A 21,943-nucleotide genomic window follows, 5' to 3' on the forward strand; every position below is an offset into this window, starting at 1 on the left:
TCAGAACTTAGCTCTGTTAATCTGTCCCTCGATCCTGACTAGTCTCCCAGTCCCTGAAAAACATCCCCACAGCAGGATGCTGCCACCACAATGCTTCACCGTAGGGATGACGCTTGGCATTCAGGCCAACGAGTTCAATCTTGGTTTCATCAAACCAGAGAATCTTGTTCCTCATGGTCTGAGAGTCTTTTAGGTGCTTTTTGGCATGTGCCTTTTACTGACGAATGGCTTCCGTCTGGCCACTCTACCATAAAGGCCTGATTGGTAGAGGGCTGCAGAGATGGTTGTCATTCTGGAAGGTTCTCACATCTCCACAGAGGAACTCTGGAGCTCTGTCAGAGCGACCATCGGGTTCGTTGTCACCTCCCTGACCAAGGCCCTTCTCCCCCGATTGCTCAGTTTGGCCGGGCGGCCAGCTCTAGGAAGAGTTGGTGGTTACAAACTTCTTCCATTTAAGAATGATGTAGGCCACTGTGTTTTTGGGGATCTTCAATGCTGCAGAAATGTTTTTGTACCCTTCTCTAGATCTGTGCCTCGACATAATCCTGTCTTGGAGCTCAACAGACAATTCCTTCTACCTTATGGCTTGGTTTTAGCTCTGACATGCACAGTCAACTGTGGGACCTTATATAGACAGGTGTGTGCCTTTCCAAATCATGTCCAATCAATTGAATTTACCACAGGTGGACTCCAAGTTGTAGAAACATTTCAAGGATAATCAATGGAAACAGGATGCACCTGAGCTCAGTTTCGAGTCTCATAGCAAAGGGTCTGAATACTTATGTAAATAAGGTATTTATGTTGTTTTTAATTTATAATACATTTGCAAACATTTCTAAAAACCTTTTTTCACTTTGTCATTATGGGGTATTGGGTGTAGATTGATGAGGGAAAAAAAATCAGATTTAATCCATTTTGGAATAAGGCTGTAATGTAACAAAATGTGGAAAAGGGAAGGGGTCTGAATACTTTCTGAATGCACTGTACTTACAGAATAATAAGAAATGCTCTGAGACCAGGGTTGGTTGTGGTAGTTTATGTTTTAGGGTGAATTGTTTGATTCAAGTGATGCCACTGACCTTAATTTTCTCCACTCTTTATTCCATTCCAACTTCCAGTTTTCAAAAGATCCTAAAACTGGCAGTTGATAAAAGACAATGATCCACAAAGCCGTGGAATAGCGATAGTAAGGCGAGTGTATATGTAATTGTGGATCCAGAGTCAGCCATCACTTTAACGGAATTCAGCAGCTTCTCCCCAGATTGATTGAATGAGGGGGCTCCTGGATAATTCTCCCACTGTGAGCTAAAGGCTAGAGCTGCCGTATTCTAGGTGCGGGACACTAATCTGGATGCTTTTAATAAATCTCGCTATGCCCTCAGACGAACCATCAAACAGGCAAAGCATCAATACAGGACTTAGATTGAATCCTACTACACTGGCTCTGATGCTCGTCGAATGTGGCAGGGCTTGAAAATTATTACAGACTACAAAGGGAAACCCAGCTGTGAGCTGTCCAGTGACGCAAGCCTACCAGATGAGCTTAATGCCTTTTATGCTCGCTTCGAGGCAAGCAACACTGAAGCATGCATGAGAGCACCAGCAGTTCCGGACGACTGTGTGATCACGCTCTCCATAGCCGAGGTGAGCAAGATCTTTAAACAGGTCAACATTCACAATGCCACAGGGCCAGACAGATTACCAGGATGTCTACTCAAAGCATGTGCGACCATCTGGCAAGTGTCTTCACTGACATTTTCAAACTCTCTCTGGCCAAGTCTGTAATACCTACATGTTTCAAACAGATCACCATAGTCCCTGTGCCCAAGACATTGAAGGTAACCTTCCAAAATGATTACCGCCCTGTAGCACTCACATCGGGAGCCATGAAGTGCTTTAAAGGCTGGTCAGTGCTCACATTAACACCATCATAACAAAAATTCTAGACCCACTCCAATTCGCATACCGCCCCAACAGATCCACAGATGACGCAATCTCAATTGCACTCCACACTGCCTTTTCCCACTTGGACAAAAGGAACACCTATGTGAGAATGCTGTTCCTTGACTACAGCTCAGCATTCAACTCCATAGTGCCCACAAAGCTCAACACTAAGCTAAGGACCCTGGGACTCATCACCTCCCTCTGCAACTGGATCCTGGACTTCCTGATGGGCCGCCCCCATGTGGTGAGGGTAGGCAACAACACATCTGCCACTCTGATCCTCAACACTGGGCCCCTCAGGGATGCGTGCTTTGTCCCTTCCTCTACTTTCTGTTCACCATCGACTGCGTGGCCAAGCGCGACTCCAACACCATCATTAAGTTTGCTGACGACGCAACAAAGGTAGGCCTGATCACCAACAACGATGAGACAGCCTATAGGGAGGAGGTCAGAGACCTGGCAGTGTGGTGCCAGGACAACAACCTCTCTCTCAATGTGAGCAAGACAAAGGAGCTGATCATGGACTATAGGAAAAGGAGGCCGAACATTGACGGGACTGACGTGGAGCAGGTTGAGAGTTTCAAGGTCCTTGGTGTCCACATCACCAACAAACTATCATGGTCCAAACACACCAAGACAGTTGTGAAAAGGGCACGACAACACCTTTTCCCGCTCAAGAGACTGAACAGATTTGGCATGGGTCCCCAGATCCTCAAAAATTTCTACAGCTGCACCATCGAGAGCATCCTGACCGGTTGCACTGCCTGGTATGGCAACTGCTCGGCATCTGACCATAAGACACTACAGAAGGTAATGCGTACGGCCAGTACATCACTAGGGCCAAGCTTCCTGACAACCAGGACCTATATACTAGGCGGTGTCAGAGGAAGACCCAAACTATTGTAAAAGACTCCTGTCACCCAAGTCATAGACTGTTCTCTCTGCTACCGCATGACAAGCAGTACTGGAGCGCCAAGTCTGATTTTTATTGTTAGTGACATGCTGGAAATAAAACATAATTTGTCAATTTTAAGTGAGACCGCTTTGTTCGTCCATTATCTGCTGCAGTTGTTTGATAGCAGTAGAAAGTAGACATCCTTACATTGTCCTACCTACAGTTGAAGTCGGAAGTTTACATACACCTTAGCCAAATACATTTCAACTCAGTTTTTCACAATTCCTGACATTTAATCCTAGTAAAAATTCCCTGTCTTAGGTCAGTTAGGATCACCACTTTATTTTAAGAATGTGAAATGTCAGAATAATAGTAGAGAGATTGATTTATTTCAGCTTTGATTTCTTTCATCACATTCCCAGTGGGTCAGAAGTTTACATAGAAGTTTAAATACAATCAATTAGTATTTGGTAGCATTGACTTTAAATTGTTTAACTTGGGTCAAATGTTTCGGGTAGCCTTCCACAAGCTTCGCACAATAAGTTGGGTGAATTTCGACCCATTCCTCCTGACAGAGCTGGTGTAACTGAGTCAGGTTTGTAGGCCTCCTTGCACACTTTTTTAGTTCTCCCCACAAAGTTTCTATAGGATTGAGGTCAGGGCTTTGTGATGGCCACTCCAATACCTTGCCTTTGTTGTCCTTAAGCCATTTTGCCACAACTTTGGAAGTATTCTTGGGGTCATTGTCCATTTGGAAGACCCATTTGCGACCAAGCTTTAACTTCCTGACTCATGTCTTGAGATGTTGCTTCAATATATGCACATAATTTTCCGTCCTCATGATGATCAATTTTGTGAAGTGCACCAGTCCCTCCTGCAGCAAAGCACTCCCACAACATGATGCTGCCACTCCAGTGCTTCATGGTTGGGATGGTGTTCTTCGGCTTGCAAGCCTCCCTCTTTATCCTCCAAACATAACGATGGTCATTATGGCCAAACAGTTCTATTTTTGTTTCATCAGACCAGAGGACATTTCTCCAAAAAGTATGATCTTTGTCCACATGTGCAGTTGCAAACCGTAGTCTGGCAGTTTTGGAGTAGTGGCTTCTTCCTTGCTGAGCGGCCTTTCAGGTTATGTCGATATAGGACTCGTTTAACTGTGGATATAGATACCTTTGTACCTGTTTCCTCCAGCATCTTCACAAGGTCCTTTGCTGTTGTTCTTGGATTGATTTGCACTTTTCGCACCAAAGTACGTTCATCTCTAGGAGACAGAACACGTCTGCTTCCGTCTGCTTCCTGGTAGGCCTTGAAATACATCCACCGGCACACCTCCAATTGACTCAAATGATGTCAATTAGCCTATCAGAAGCTTTGAAAGCCATGACATCATTTTCTGGAATTTTCCAAGCTATTTAAAGGCAAAGTCAACTTAGTGTATGTAAACTTCTGACCCACTGGAATTGTGATACAGTGAATTATAAGTGAAATAATCTGTCTATAAAAGGTTGTTGGAAAAATTACTTGTGTCATGCACAAAGTAGATGTTTTAACCGACTTGCCAAAACTATAGTTTGTTAACAAGAAATTTGTGGAGTAGTTGAAAAACGAGTTTAAATGCATAACAGGAACTCCTTCAAAACTGTTGGAAAAGCATTCCAAGTGAAGCTGGTTGAGAGAATGCCAAGAGTGTGCAAAGCTGTCATCAAGGCAAAGGGTGGCTACTTTGAAGAATCTCAAATATAAATTATATTTTGATTTAACACTTTTGATTACTACATGATTCCATATGTGTTACTTAATAGTTTCGATGTCTTCACTATTATTCTACATAGTAAAAATAAAGAAAAACCCTTGAATGAGTAGGTGTGTCCAAACCTTTGACTGGTACTGTATAACTCATACAGTGGACACCTAAGCCTATAGGCCTTTGCATGCAATGCCCTGATACATTTAGTGCTCAAATCTCTGACAGCTGAACCATGAGGTGGACATTTATTGCTTTAAGAAAGTAGCCAAAAAATTCAATAAAAATAGGCTACAAAGTTTTGCATATGCTACACATTGAAACACAAGGAATAGTGTTTTTGTAATTTGTTAAAGCCACATAAATGTGGCTCATTTAGCCAACATCAGTGATTTATTGATGGAGCTGGATGCGCCAGGTTAGATCTGAATTCATATGGATGTCCGTAAAATTTCTCAAATGTCCGGTAAAGTTAAATCTTCCCTGTCATGTTGTCCGGCACAGAATTTTCCTAAAGGAAACTCTGAAATGGCATATTGTTTTTATAAAGATTTTAGAATATTCACATGAAAATGTGTCTCCAATTGGATGGAAACCTAGCTGTAAACACCCTAAAGACTCTGTCAAGTGTGCTAGTCTAGTGTCACTTTGAATATGCCGGCATATCATGGTTCACCAGCAGCCCCAAACATCTAAATAATAAGCTACCAGCCCAACAAGCTTGTAAGAATTGTACTGAATCTCCCCCCTCAGACTTATCTGGAGGTTGAGTGTCTTTTTGTCTACAGTGTATCTTTGTAATGTGTCTGTATCTATGTAATTGTATTTATGTAAAAAATATTTATTTGTATTTATGGAAAAAAGTTCCCGACTTTATTGTGCAATCCCGGTACCTTGAAAAAATCTTTGTGTATATTTTTTATTCTTTCGGACCAATAAAATCAATCAATCAATCAATCAATCAATCAATCCAAACTGTGCAGTGGCCAATTGATGAATGGAAAGAGACATCTGTTACAAAACACCAAAATGTTTAAGTACATTTGGAGATTGTCAAACCAAGCCAAGATGTATTTTCTGTTTGTTGAGATTTACATTTATTGTAGTGTTGAAAACGCTAACCATGATATTGCTCCCATCTTCCCATTCATATACAGTCGTGGCCAAAAGTTTTGAGAATGACACAAATATTAATTTCCACAAAGTTTGCTGCTTCAGTGTCTTTAGATATTTTTGTCAGATGTTACTATTGAATACTGAAGTATAATTACAAGCATTTCATGAGTGTCAAAGGCTTTTATTGACAATTACATGAAGTTGATGCAAAGAGTCAACATTTGCAGTGTTGACCCTTCTTGTTCAAGACCTCTGCAATCCGCCCCGGCATGCTGTCAATTAACTTAACTTCTGGGCCACATCCTGACTGATGGCAGCCCATTCTTGCATAATCAGTGCTTGGAGTTTGTCAGAATTTGTGGGTTTTTGTTTGTCTACCCGCCTCTTGAGGATTGACCACAAGTTCTCAATGGGATTAAGGTCTGGGGAGTTTCCTGGCCATGGACCAAAAATATCGATGTTTTGTTCCCCGAGCCACTTAGTTATCACTTTTGCCTTATGACAAGGTGCTCCATCATGCTGGAAAAAGCATTGTTTGTCACCAAACTGTTCCTGGATGGTTGGGAGAAGTTGCTCTCGGAGGATGTGTTTGTACCATTCTTTATTCATGGCTGTATTCTTAGGCTAACTTCTGAGTGAGCCCACTCCCTTGGCTGAGAAGCAATCCCACACATGAATGGTCTCAGGATGCTTTATTGTTGGCATGACACAGGACTGATGGTAGCGCTCACCTTGTCTTCTCCGGACAAGTTTTTTTCCAGATGCCCCAAACAATCGGAAAGGGGATTCCCTGATGTTTTTCCTGGAGAGAAGTGAAGTTCTTGATGATCCAATAAATGGTTGATTTAGGTGCAATCTTACTGGCAGCAATATCCTTGCCTGTGAAGCCCTTTTTGTGCAAAGCAATGATGACGGCACGTGTTTTCTTGCAGGTAACCATGGTTGGCAGAGGAAGAACAATGATCCCAAGCACCACCCTCCTTTTGAAGCTTCCAGTCTGTTATTCGAACTCAATCAGCATGACAGAGTGATCTCCAGCCTTGTCCTCGTCAACACTCACACCTGTGTTAATGAGAGAATCACTAACATGATGTCAGCTGGTCCTTTTGTGGCAAGGCTGAAATGCAGTAGAAATGTTTTTGGGGGATTCAGTTCATTTGCATGGCAAAGAGGGGCATTGCAATTAATTGCAATTCATCTGATCACTGTTCATAACATTCTGGAGTATATGCAAATTGCCATCATACAAACTGAGGCAGCAGACTTTGTGAAAATCAATATTTGTATAATTCTCAAAACTTTTGGCCACGACTGTACATCCTGAATGTTGGGATGGGCCATTGACATGCATGGAACACATCAACACTATAAATTATTAAAGAATGGAGTTTGAATGTATGACAAGTCTGATGCTGCACTGAATTCCCCAACTGCATAACCACACACACGTGGAGATAATCACATAATTGCATAATTACACACTTCTCATGAGCATGGCCTTATTTCTATTACAGCATATTGGATGACTGTCATTCATATTCCATTCACCCAGTTCAATGTAACATCGATAGTTTCAGGCTACTACATGATACAAACATTTTCCCTATACTAATAATGAGGTTGCTACAACCTAGCCTATGAATGAAAGTTTACAATGTAGGTGTACACAGGTAGAGAGAAAATGTTTAGGTGACAGACAGTGACACATTCAATACTGCCTTGCACACTCTTGCCCGCATCTAGCTGATCTTGGGTGTAATCATTAGTCCAACAGTATCTATTGGACAAATCCAGGTATGTTTATCCCTATTTCGTTCCGTTTGCTTCTGTTTAAGAAATGTTTTAAAACAGAATTGGTGGAATGAATACACCCCTGATCACATGTAAACACAGTTCACTTCATAACAGCCACGTTGTATTCCTTCTCGCATCTATGCGATCTCCTCCTCTCACCTTTTCCCTTAGTTTGTGGACTTCAATGCACAACACATCAGCTGTATGTGTATAGGCGAAAAAACCTTTCCATGCCAAACCATATCATAACCGCTACACACAGCCTACATAGTTTTCACCATATTAGCTAAAGTAACATCATAGTCAACATAGCTAATAGAACTAACGCATTAGTAAACTCGCTACAATCATGCAGTAACCTTACAGTGTACAGTTAGTAAGCAGTTCAATAAGCAGCTTAGCAGTTACACTGGCAGGCCCAGGTGGCAATACATTTGTAAAACCAAAACCAAGATTTCCAGTGTTGGATAGTCATAGCCAGCTAGCTACCATAGTATCCCTCTGTTTGAGCCGAGTCATTGAGTAGGCTAAACTAGCTAGCTAGCTGCATTTGTTTGCTAAGTATGTGTAAGTGAAAGTGAAAAGAAATGATGAAATATTGCTCTCTCACTCTCTCTCTCTTGCTTCTCCTTCATTTTTGAATAAATTAATTTGTTAACTGTTCAACTATTGTCTTTCTCTGAGTCAACTACTCACCACATTTCATGCACTGCAGTACTAGCTAGCTGTATCATATGCTTTCAGTACTAGATTAATTCTCTGATCCTTTGATTGGGTGGACAACACCTCATAATTACTCATAATTTACTCATAATTATGAAGACCTTCCTTGCAAAACAGTGTGTTTTAATCAATTATTTGGTGATGTGAAAATATTTAGTATAGTTTTATCTGAAAAGGATAACTTTTTAAATGTTTCACTACTTTTATGAAATTGACTACGGAGGATGAGGAGCCTCCACTGGTGGAGATAGTCTTCTGTGATGCATGCTGTATTTTTCATCCACTCATGGCACCACCATGACAATATTATACGATGTGAGTGGCCATGTGACGTGTGTAGCTTTGGTTAATTTACTGCTTGACAGCTGACTTGACAGGAACAATCAATTTCAGCACACATTTCATATTGCCAATATAAAGTTTGTGAAATATTTACAAGCAAGGTAGTCATATTAGTAGGCTTGTGAAAAGTCCATAAATTTGTTTTCGCATTCAGAGCTAATCCCTATAAACGATAATCAGTATTTTTTTATTTCGCCTTTATTTAACCAGGTAGGCTAGTTGAGAACAAGTTCTCATTTGCAACTGCGACCTGGCCAAGATAACGCAAAGCAGTTCGACACATACAACAACACAGAGTTACACATGGAATAAACAAACATACAATCAATAATACAGTAGAAAAATCTATATACAGCATCTGCAAATTAGGTAGGATAAGAGCGGTAAGGCAATAAATAGGCCATGGCGGCAAAGTAATTACAATATAGCAAATAAACACTGGAATGGTAGAATGTGCAGAAGATGAATGTGCAAGTAGAGATACTGGGGTGCAAAGGAGCAAGATAAATAAATAAATACAGTATGGGAATGAGGTAGATTGGATGGGCTATTTACAGATGAGCTATGTACAGGTGCAGTGATATGTGAGCTGCTCTGACAGCTGGTGCTTAAAGCTAGTGAGGGAGGTAAGAGTCTCCAGCTTTAGTGATTTTTGCAGTTCGTTCAGTCATTGGCAGCAGAGAACTGGAAGGAGAGGCGGCCAAAGGAAGAATTGGCTCTGGGGGGTGACCAGTGAGATATACCTGCTGGAGCATGTGCTGCTATGGTGACCAGTGAGCTGAGATAAGGCGGGGCTTTACCTAGCAGAGACTTGTAGATGACCTGGAGCCAGTGGGTTTGGCGACGAGTATGAAGCGAGGGCCAGCCAACGAGAGCATACAGGTCGCAGTGGTGGGTAGTATATGGGGCTTTGGTGACAAAAGGGATGGCACTGTGATAGACTGCATCCAATTTATTGAGTGTTGGAGGCTATTTTGTAAATGACATCGCCGAAGTCGAGGATCGGTAGGATGGTCAGTTTTACGAGGTTATGTTTGGCAGCATGAGTGAAGGATGCTTTGTTGCGAAATAGGAAGCCGATTCTAGATTTAATTTTGGATTGGAGATGTTTAATGTGAGTCTGGAAGGATAGTTTAGTCTAACCAGACACCTAGGTATTTGTAGTTGTCCACATATTCTAAGTCAGAACCGTCCAGAGTAGTGATGCTGGACCGGCGGGCAGGTGCGGGCAGCAATCGGTTGAAGAGCGTGCATTTAGTTTTACTTGCATTTAAGAGCAGTTGGAGGCCACGGAAGGAGAGTTGTATGGCATTGAAGCTCGTCTGGCATTGAAGCTCGTCTGTGTCCAAAGAAGGGCCAGAGGTATACAGAATGGTGTCGTCTGCGTAGAGGTGGATCAAAGAATCACCTACAGCAAGAGCGACATCATTGATGTATACAGAGAAGAGAGTCGGCCCGAGAATTGAACCCTGTGGCACCCCCATAGAGACTGCCAGAGGTCCGGACAACAGGCCCTCCGATTTGACACACTGAACTCTATCAGAGAAGTAGTTGGTGAACCAGGCGAGGCAATCATTTGAGAAACCAAGGCTGTTGAGTCTGCCAATAAGAATGTGGTGATTGACAGAGTCGAAAGCCTTACCAGGTCGATGAATACGGCTGCACAGTATTGTCTCTTATCGATGGCGGTTACGATATCGTTTAGGACCTTGAGCGTGGCTGAGGTGCACCCATGACCAGCTCTGAAACCAGATTGCACGGTGGGATTTGAAATGGTCAGTGATCTGTTTGTTAACTTGGCTTTCGAAGACCTTAGAAAGGCAGGGTAGAATAGATATAGGTCAGTAGCAGTTTGGGTCTAGAGTGTCTTCCCCTTTGAAGAGGGGGATGATCGCGGCAGCTTTCCAATCGATGGGAATCTCAGATGATACGAAAGAGAGGTTGAACAGGCTAGTAATAGGGGTTGCAACAATTTCGGCAGATAAGTTTATTAATATGACTATCCACTGTATGTCTAACTGCTATGTTCAATGAAAAAGCTAAATATTTATAGATTTCCAATTTTCGAATCAAAAGCAGACAACATTATATTGTGTATGTTGTCAGAAACTGCGATTTATTTGGATTTTTTCACCATGGTTTACCCAAGTTCCCCATTATATAATAATCTGAACTGTTTATGATGTTGTACTTGGCACCAATGTAATGCTTGACCATAAAAACATAGCTGTAGACATCACCTTTTCTGTGGTGTCATGTTTGGTTCAGCAGATATGAAGGAAAATGCATTTTCCAGCTATGGCGGAATAGCAAAATGGCCGTCAGAGCTGCCAGGGGGGCTTTTTTGAGGTTGTACATGGCAAAATTGTAGTCCTTGACCATAAAAACATAGGAGTAGACATCACCTTTTCTCTGTTATCATGTTTGGTTTAGCAAATATGAAGGAAATACATTGTCCAGCTATGGCGTTGTCCGGCTAGGCGTTTTTGCAATGGCTCCTTTTCTGAAAATGTTGAGGACTCTAAACTGTACACGTGTACCAAGTTTGATGCTTTTATGAAAAAGTTATCATTCTTTTCACGTGGACTAAAACACATATATACCTCCCCAGGCCCATACATAACAGCAACAAAATGCCTGTTCCATGTTGGGGCAGAGAGGGAGAGAAACCAAAGCCCTTGAGGTGGGAGGTGGCTGGATTGGCCCTTGATCTCCTCCTTGGTGAGTCCAGTAGTGAGTACTGAATCTGTACTGCAGCAATTTCTCACAGCTGAACCCAGTCAGAGAGAAAGGAAAGGGGATACCTAATCAGTTGCACAACTGAATGCATTCAACCGAAATGTGTCTTCTGCATTTAATCCAACCACAGAGACAGAGAGAACAATATGGAGAAGGATAAATAAAGAGAGAAAGATAGAGAAAATGAGAGAGGGAGAGAGTGAAAGAGAGAGAGATAAAGAAAGGAAGAGAGAGCTTATGCAAAATCCTCCTCCTTCAGATGGGGCTAGCATTATCAGCCCATGTGGCTTGTCAATTAATCACTATGACTCTATAGGACCACAGCTTCCTGTTGGTTCATTCATGTGTGGATTCATTGATACTTCCCCCTCCATGGGGACCGGTAGTATGAAAACCAAGGCCGTTGATTACAAACGCAACATATTTCACCATTGTTTCTGGCTGTTTCTGCATCTGTACAGTAATCTATTCAACGTTTTATAATTAAACGGAATCTGAAAAGGTTGTCCATGGTTGGAAGGGGGCGTTTACTGTATTGTTTTAATACACAGCTAAGTCACATGATTAAGCTACCTTCTTCTTCTCTGTCCTTGTGTTTCGCGTTGTGTGTGTGACAGGTGTGTGTATTGTTAACTGAAATCCAATGATGCTTGAAACTAGAATAAAACTCTATTTTCTGCTCTTATATCAATGGATGAGCAAATACCCTGCTTATTCTTCAGTTGCAGCAACAGACTGTACACATGAAAGGGCACCATTTTACACTACTGTGTACACATGAAAGGCTACCATTTTACACTACTGTGTATACATGAAAGGGCACCATTTTACACTACTGTGTATACATGAAAGGGCACCATTTTACATTACTGTGTATACATGAAAGGGCACCATTTTACTCTACGGTGACTACAGTATATTTTTTCATAAAACCAGGCGTTAAATATGTTTTGATGAAGCAGAATTGACACAATTTGATTGGCAGCTACCTCAAAGAGAGAAGGAAACACTGGATTTTAACACTGAATATGGTTTGAATCATTGAAATTCCATTTGAGCAGGGACCTTCTCTCTATGAACAAGCATAGAGTATACTTAGAGTACTACAGTCCAGCCACCACTTTACAAACATCAGATCAGAATGGTAAACTACCCCTGTGCATATACCCATCAATTCCACTGGAAGTAACTTACATCTATGCCTCTTAGAATAGTACCCAAGTACAGGAATGCATATTGCTCCAATTAATACCCTGTCCTCCACTGAATACAGCCATCATCATCATGCCAAATAGTGGTTCCATGTCCAATAATATGACTACTGTTGCCAGATAAACAGTTGTGGCAGGGTTATATTGGTTTGTGTTGACTGAGAGCAGGCCTGTGGTTTATTATATGTCAAATAGAGCCTGGTACACATCTGACACAGTAAATGACTAAAATGTAAATGTAGGAAATCTCTGTGGCTTTTAGGAGCTGTCACTTTTCCTCAAAAACGAAATGTTTTCCCTCTCCCAGCAGCTCTGTAGCATATGTAGGTCAGGTGATTGCTGTGAACGTGTCTTCCTTGTCTTTCCTATGTATGTTTATGTTCAATGTACAGTAAGAGGTATAGGACCACATATGTTTAGCTCATGGTTTCATGGATATGCAATAGGTTGTTTATGGTGAATTGTATTGTATGAGAATGCATACAACAACCACAATGCATTGAGTACTAGTGTTAATATCCTCATGACCTTAAAATAATAGTTAGGTTAAATATATATTTATCAAACGTTGTCTAAGCATCTATCGGAGTCCAACACGTGAATGCGTACACACAGCAGTGTTCTAGAATATTGGACCGTTGGCTTTCATACTTTTCAAATTCTCAGCGCTGCTCAAGCAATTTCTCCAACCCTTACCCCATCCACGTGTACGTGGAGCCGCGTTGGTTGGGAATTTGGGGAGTTGCACATTCGGGCTGTGCATCCCCTGAGGACGTTGGTCTTAGAGCCGCATAGCTATGTCTGCCAAACATAATTTTTTTGGACAAACTGTTCCTTTAGTAAGCAGGTGCTAACTCCAGTCCATGAGTGCCCCCAACAGTACATATTTTTTGATGTGGCCCCAGACATGCACACCTGATTCTACTTGTTAACTAATCATCAATCCCTTGACAAGTTGAATCTGGTGTTTTTGTCCGCGCTACAACCAAAATGTGTGCTGTTGACTCGAGGACCAGAGTTCGAAGACACTGCTATAGAACAAATTCCACATTCTCCATTTATATCAACCTGGACTCAGGGGTAGACGTAACATTGTAAATTAAAATCCAGGACACTCAAATTAGTATTAAAATACTTGGAAAATAGTTGTAAAGTTGCTAATTAGCCAAAATGCTAAAGTTGTCCATGATGAGATTCGAACACGCAACCATTGGGTTGCTAGACGTTAAAAGCCTGACCAACCACCCTCCTTTCATTTTTGCCTTCAGTAATCTTCTGTCTTATGTAACCATACCAAACGTAACATATCATGCTAATTGGAGTGTGCCCTCTTTCTTCCCTCTTTCTTTCTCTTCCCTCTATTTCTTGTTCTCTAGTACAAACAAGTGGAGCAGTACATGTCTTTCCACAAACTGCCGGCTGACTTCCGACAGAAAATCCATGACTACTACGAACACAGATACCAGGGCAAGATGTTTGATGAGGAGAGCATCCTGGAGGAGCTTAATGAACCACTGCGGGAGGTAAAACAACCAAACACACCATCAAAGCCCTGACAAGGTCTGACACTTAAAGAAAGGAACAAAGGAACTGAAAAACAATGTCTATGCCCCGCATGTCTTTTGCAAACATGCCCACTGAGAAGTTCTGAAGTTCTGAACCACTTCTTTTAAATCACAACAACTCTAATCATACTTTATTGGTCACATGCGCCGAATACCACAGGTGTAGACTTTACAGTGAAATGCTTACTTATGAGCCCGTTCCCAACAATGCAGAGTTAAAAAGTAAGACAAATATTTGTTGAATTAAAAAGTAAATAGTAACTCAATAAAAACAATAACGAGGTAGTTGAGGTAATTGAGGTAATACAGTATGTACATGTGGGTAGGGATAAAAGTGACTAGGCCATCAGGATATATAATAAACAGAGTAAGAACAGCATGTGTGAAAGTGTGTCTGTGTGAGCGTACGTGGTGGTGTGTGTTGGAGTGTCAGTGTAGTATGTGTGAGTGTGTGGGTAGAGTCTAGTGAATGTGCAAAGAGCCAGTGAAAGGGGGTCAGAGCAAAACCATCAAGATAAATAAAGAAGTAATAAAGGTGGTCAATGTAAATTGTCTGGGTAGCCATTTGATTGATTGACTGTTCAGCAGTCTTATGGCTTGGGGTTGGAAGCTGTTCAGACTTAGTGCTCCGGTACCACTTGCTGAGTGGCTAGAGTCTTTGACAATTTTTAGGGCCTTCCTGACACCGCCTGATACAGAGGTCCTGGCTGTCAGGAAGCTTGGCCTCAATGATGTACTGGGTCGTACACACTACCCTCTGTAGCACCTTGCGGTCGGATGCCGAGCAGTTGCCATACCCAAGCGCTGGTGCAGCTGTAGAACTTTTTGAGGATCTGAGGGCCCATGCCAAATCTTTTCAGCCTCCTGAGAGGGAAGAGGCGTTGTCGTGCCCTCTTCACGACTGTGTTGGTGTGTATGGACCATGATATGTCCTCAGTGATGTGGACACAGTGATGTGGAACCGCTCCACTGCAGCCACGTTAATGTGAGTTGGGGCATGTTCGGCCCTCCGTTTCCTATAGTCCACGATAAGCTCATGGTGATTTTAGGCTTGTGTGCAGCTGCTCGGCCATGGAAACCCATTTCCTGAAGCTCTTGACGAACAGTTCTTGTGCTGACATTGCTTCCAGAGGCAGTTTGGAACACAGTAGTAAATGTTGCAACCAGGGCAGAAGATTTTAAGCGCTTCAGCACTCGGCGGCCTCGTTCTGTGAGCTTGTGTGCCTACCACTTCGTGGCTGAGCCGTTGTTGCTCCAGATGTTTCCACTTCAGAATAATAGCACTTGCAGTTGACCGGGGCAACTCTAGCAGGGCAGTAATTTCACGAACTGACTTGTTGGAAAGGTGGCATCCTGTGACGGTGCCACGTTGAAAGTCAGCTCATCAGTAAGGTCATTCTACTGCCAATGTTTGCCTATGGAGATAGCTTGGGTGTGTGCTCAATTTTACACACCTGTCGGGAACAAGTGAGGCTGAAATAGCCAAATCCACTCATTTGAAGGGGTGTCCACATAATTGTGTGTATGTAGTGTATGTTAGTCTTAGACTTAACAATTCAAATTCAGTTACATTAATTATATTTTCCCTCAGGAAATTGTCAACTTCAACTGCCGTAAGCTGGTGGCATCCATGCCCCTGTTTGCCAATGCTGACCCCAACTTTGTGACAGCCATGTTGACCAAGCTCCGCTTCGAGGTCTTCCAACCCGGAGATTATATCATCAGGGAGGGCACCATCGGCAAGAAGATGTACTTCATCCAACACGGTGTGACCAGCGTGCTGACCAAAGGAACTATGGGCATGAAGCTTTCTGATGGATCCTACTTTGGAGGTATGCTCAACAATATCAGACCTTTTTTATGTTTGCCTGGCTGCTGCAGCTGAAAAACATATTATAAAAAAAATATCTATATATATTTTATTCAATTCATTTGTATTCATTGTATCGTGGTGCTGATAACATACATCTACTATAGAAGAGAAATTCAATAAGTTACAGTACATTCATGTAGACTTAATTCACATTCTTTTCTCGCTCTAAATCAGGGATCATCAAGTACATTTCTTTCTGGTCAGGGGGCCTGAACGTATTTACAAATCATTTGTCGACTGCAAATTGACCGCAAGAAGACCAAACAGATAAAATATCTGACTAAAACATAACATTTGTATACAATCTTTTATGTGTGGGAATACTTGGGAACAGTTTTCCAAAATAAAAATTACTTGCAGCTGATTTCCTGGTGTTTTTACAGTTTTATGTCCAACAATACAAATTTAAAAAATGTATTAAAAAATGAAACCAACTGCAGGCCGCCAGTTGGAGAACCCTGCTCTAAATCCTATGGTCCAAACCACCAATGTCTCAACTATGTTAATATAAAAATTGTAGCAGGCAAGATAATAAAATAAAAACACCCTGACATTTGACTTCTTCTCGCTAGTCTTTTCGCCCTGCAGCCAGTTTTGTCCCCATTTCCCATGCAGCCTGTCCTCTTCCCTGCCTGTTTTCGAATGCATCGCTGCTGTTGATCCACAAAAATGGCACAACTTTTCCCGATGTGTCTGGGCCATGGTCTGGGGGCATTCTTCACATCCGGCTCCTCTTCAGAAGAGCAGAGTTCAGTTCAGTGGTGCTGTGGGTTGGGCTGTGAGGTGCCAGGATCCAAGGGCGGATGCTGAAGGAGAGAGATCTACAGCAACACCCACGGCTCATAAATAACAGCTAATTAGTCCACAGAACACCAATGACAGAGCAATTAGAAATGTCAACCGTCGACGTTCAAAGCCAAGCCATTATACTGTATGCCACCAGGAAGCCAACCCTTTTCTACATGGCATGGGCTAGGTGCAAACTTGAATCAGAATGTCTGCTGGATTTATGGTGGTATTTGCCGATTCATCTGCTATTATTTACAATTAATAATATTACTGGAGAAGATACCGTATTTTGGTCCTGTTGTTGTAGTATGATGAGGGCATATGGAAAGAAGGTAGAAACTAGGTACTGTAATAGTTGCCCTAAGTTAACCTCTACGGGCTAGGGGGCAGTATTGAGAATTTTGGAAAAAATATGTGCCCATTTTTAACTGCCTCCTACACCAACTCAGAAGCTAGAATATGCATATTATTGTTCAGGTTTGGATAGAAAACACCCTAAAGTTTCTAAAACTGTTTGAATGGTGTCTGTGAGTATAACAGAACTCCTATGGCAGGCAAAAACCTGAGAAGGTTTCATGCAGGAAGTACCCTGTCTGACAAGGTGTTGTTGTTCTTGCTTCTGTTTATTGAAGAGTCAGGATCTTAGCTGTAACGTGACAATTCCTAGGGCTCCAATAGGCTCTCAGAACCCGGGAAAAACCTGAACGATGACGAGGCAGCCTCAGGCTGAAACACAGAATCCCCTTTTCCAAGTGGCCCATCAGAGGACAATGGAATTAGGCGCGTGCCCGATTCGACCCCGTGCAGTATTTTCCTTCGGCTGTTTAGCTAATTGCAGATTCCCGGTCGGAATATTATCGCTTTTTTACGAGAATAATGGCATAAAAATTGATTTTAAACAGCGGTTGACATGCTTCGAAGTACGGTAATGGAATATTTAGACATTTTTTGTCACGTTCTGCGCCATGCGCACAACCGTGATTTACCATTCTGATAGTGTCTAGAACGCACGAACAAAACGTTGCTGATGGAACATAACGTTGGATTATTTGGGACCAAACCTACATTTGTTATTGAAGTAGAAGTTCTGGGAGTGCATTCTGACGAAGAACAGGAAAGGTAAGACCATTTTTCTTATAGGAAATGTGATTTTGGTGAAGGCTAAACTGGGTGGGTGTCTAAATAGCTAGCCCGTGATGGCTGGGCTATGTACTTAGAATATTGCAAAATGTGCTTCATCCGAAAAGCTATTTTAAAATCGGACATATCGAGTGCATAGAGGAGTAATGTATCTATAATTCTTAAAATAATTGTTATGCTTTTTGTGAACGTTTATCGTGAGTAATTTAGTAAATTGTTAGTAAATTCCCCGGAGGTTTGCGGGGGGTATGCTTTTTCTGAACGTCACATGCTAATGTAAAAAGCTGGTTTTTGATATAAATATGAACTTGATTGAACAGACATGCATGTATTGTATAACATAATGTCCTAGGTGTGTCATCTGATGAAGATCATCAAAGGTTAGTGCTGCATTTAGCTGTGGTTTGGGTTTTTGTGACATTATATGCTAGCTTGAAAAATGGGTGTCTGATTATTTCTGGCTGGGTACTCTGCTGACATAATCTAATGTTTTGCTTTCGTTGTAAAGCCTTTTTGAAATCGGACAGTGTGGTTAGATTAACGAGAGTCTTGTCTTTAAATAGCTGTAAAATAGTACAGAAATTGAAGTAATAGCATTTCAAACGTTTTAAAAATCGCGCCACAGGATTCAACTGGCTGTTACGTAGGTGGGACGAATTCGTCCCGCCGGTCCCATAGAGGATAAATTAAATGTGGGCATAAGGGAAACGACATGGCCCATATTTGCCGTAATTTGTTTTTAAAGAAGGAAATACCGGAGTGAGTAAGTGGAGTCAGAATCACATCCCAGCATTGTGTTCTGCTGCTTTCCTCTGCAGCGCTCGGCATAGCGGAGAGAACGGAATCTCATTAATCTTGTGAAGAACTGTAAATCCCCTATCAGATAGCGGAGAGAGCTGACACTCAAGGTCACACTTTAATACCCTGTGAATAAGGAGCCATTTTGAGAGTGGGAGGGGAGCTGGGGTGGAGAGGGTTTGTCACTGCCGCTTACTGACAAGATTATTATGTAAATGTATAACTCATGAATGGAACATCCCTTTGTTGCTCTTTAATGGTGTGTGGGCCTCTGTCCGGCTGGCGGTAGCTGATCTTTTACTTGACTGCACTTCTTGTTAAATCCTCTTTTTCCATGGTCCCCGGGGGGGTGCCTACCACTGTAAAAGCTGATATGTAGAGTGGAGCCAGTGCAGTTCCCCCATGCATACAGTAAATAGTTTTTTTCCCTTCACTGAGAGCCAGAGGATACCCTTCACACGCGACAGGAGAGCGAGGGGGGAGAACGGGGAGGCAGCAGAGTAAAAAGAGCATATGGTTGTCAAGACAACCATCAGCCACAGACCAGAGAAGGAAGGGTAACACCTGAATGTAATGAACCTTGGCTTTACGACGTATCCAATCCTGTAGCTCCCTCCATACATTAAGCAGTCTCAACAGGGTCTTCGGTTTAAATGCCTTTCTCCGCTCTGTATTCATGCTCTGTATCCTCTCTGTAAATGACCTATTTCCACACGTGATAAATTGATACTGTAGGATTGTGTGTGCATTATATTTGAATCCTAGTGTAGCAGTGTTTTATAAGATAGAAATAAGAAGACTAACGAGTGTGACATGTCCAAGGGAACTTTGTCATGGGATCATGACATTCGAATGGCTCATGTTTCTTCTTGACATGTTTTCTGTAGCTTAGTTACAGTAATGATGCTCCCTCTGGCTGTGTAGTAATTGTGTCTGTCTCTGACCGGCCTGTCTTTCTCTCTCTCCCTCAGAGATCTGTCTGTTGACCCGAGGCAGACGGACGGCCAGTGTGCGGGCGGACACGTACTGCCGTCTCTACTCCCTGTCTGTGGATAACTTCAATGAGGTGCTGGAGGAGTACCCAATGATGAGACGAGCCTTCGAGACTGTGGCCATCGACCGACTGGACCGGATAGGTGAGACCAGCCTACCACTGACCAATAAATAAGCCACTGACCCATACAGGATTAGCTATGCGCATAGTTGAGGCGTTTTGTCATTCATAGAATCCGCAGAACAAAAACAGGCATACTGTATTCTATCAATGGAACCTACTGTAACTATGCCATTAATCATTTCTCTTTGACTTCCCTGGTTTCTTTGATTTCATTTTGGACCCTTTATTTAGATGCAGCTGCTGTATCTTCAGCATATGATTTTCACAAGATATGATTATTATCTCAAAATGACTGTGTGTGCCGTACTCCCCTGGGTTTACTGTAAATGTGCTCTCAGAAGGAGTGATGCTCATTTGTGAAAGGGACTGCTCAGCACACTGTCTAAACAGCTTCCTTATGCTTTCCTCTTCTGTGTGGAATTTTATATTATTTTCTCTTGGTTGCTGCGTTACCTCCAGTGTTGCTACGCTGTCAGTCACTCAGCTATCATCAGAAAGCACCTGGTTAGTGAATTCCGAGCTCTGAGTGTAAACATATAAATTATTAAACAGCGAAGGCAAGGTCAATGTGATGCTGATGTCACCGCTCGGTGACGTGCAGGGGCCCTGCATCCACCACCTGCCAGTGGTTGCCATAGCAGCCCGATTCCACATCAAGTATGAGACGTTCGGTTTCACACATTCAGAGGAGATTGAGTTGTCTTTGATCTTTGACAACAGATTAACACCTAACCTGAATAGAGCATAGGGGAGCACGAAAGGTTTCATATTCTGTTTAACCCATTCATGTCCGTAACAGAAATGTTACATTTATTTTAATACCCTTGTTCTCTGAGCTTACTGATGGACGAATCTGAAGACATTTTTTAAATCGGCTAAAGCACTTGTCTACAATGTGAGTTGTTGATATTGTACTATATTTTGTCTCCGGACACATGGGGTTACTGTTTTTACACATTTAATGAATCAAGTCATGTGAATGAATACATGTTTAAATGATCCGATCTTAAAAAATGTTGGTATATAGATTGTCCGGAACATTATATACGGTGCATTCGGAAAGTATTCATACCACTTGACTTTTTCCACATTTTGTTACGTTATAGTCTTGTACTAAAATTGATTAAATAATTTCCCCCCCTTCATCTATACACAATACCCCATAATGACAAAGCAAAATCAGTTTTTTAGAAATGTCTGCAAATGTATAAAAAAAATCCCTTAAATATCACCTTTACATAAATTTTCAGACCCTTTACTCAGCACTTTGCTGAAGCACCTTTGGCAGCGATTACAGCCTTGAGTCTTCTTTGGTATGATGCTGCCAGCTTAGCACACCTGTATTTGGGGAGTTTCTCCCATTCTTCTCTGCAGATCCTCTTAAGATCTGTCAGGTTGGATGGGGAGCTGCACAGCTATTTTCAGGTCTCTCCAGAGATATTCGATCGGGTTCAAGTCCGGGCTCTGGCTGGGCCACTCAAGTACTTGTCCCAAAGCCACTCTTGCGTTGTCTTGGCTGTGTGCTTAGGGTCATTGTCTTGTTGGAAGGTGAACCTTCGCCCTAGTCTGAGGTCCTGAGCACTCTGGAGCAGGTTTTCATCAAGGATCTCTGTACTTTTCTTCATTCATCTTTCCCTCAATCCTGACTAGTCTTCCAGTCCCTGCCGCTGAAAAGCATCCTCACAGCATGATGCTGCCGCCACCATGCTTTACCATAGGGATGGTGCCAGGTTTCCTCCAGATGTGACGCTTGGCATTCAGGCCAAAGAGTTCAATCTTGGTTTCATCAGACCAGATAATCTTGTCTCTCATGGTCTGAGAGTCCTTTTAGGTGCCTTTTGGCAAACTCCAAGCAGGCTGTCTGTCATATGCCTTTTACTGAGGATTGGCTTTCGTCTGGCCACTACCATAAAGACCTGATTGGTGGAGTGCTGTGGAGATGATTGTCCTTCTGGAAGGTTCTCACATCTCCACAGAGGAACTCTGTAACTCTTTCAGTGTGACCATTGGGTTCTTGGTCACCTCCCTGACCAAGGCCCTTCGCCCCCGATTGCTCAGTTTGGCCGGGCGGCCAGCTCCAGGAAGATTCTTTGTGCTACCAAACTTCTTCCATTTAAGAATGGTGGAAGCCACTGTGTTCTTGGGGACCT

General features: G+C 42.3%; 1 protein-coding gene across 1 annotated transcript in view; it reads left to right on the top strand.

Moving 5' to 3' along the window:
- Nucleotides 1-21,943, top strand: part of LOC115158227 (potassium/sodium hyperpolarization-activated cyclic nucleotide-gated channel 2) — a 69,256-nt gene that overhangs the window by 35,168 nt on the left and 12,145 nt on the right. The window contains exons 5-7 of the mRNA XM_029706909.1: nt 13,888-14,034; nt 15,668-15,908; nt 19,648-19,812. Coding sequence (XP_029562769.1) covers nt 13,888-14,034; nt 15,668-15,908; nt 19,648-19,812 — 553 coding nt within the window. The remainder of the gene's footprint in view (nt 1-13,887; nt 14,035-15,667; nt 15,909-19,647; nt 19,813-21,943) is intronic.

This window comes from Salmo trutta, chromosome 22 (genome assembly GCF_901001165.1).
Source record: "Salmo trutta chromosome 22, fSalTru1.1, whole genome shotgun sequence".
NCBI classification, from domain to species: domain Eukaryota; kingdom Metazoa; phylum Chordata; class Actinopteri; order Salmoniformes; family Salmonidae; genus Salmo; species Salmo trutta.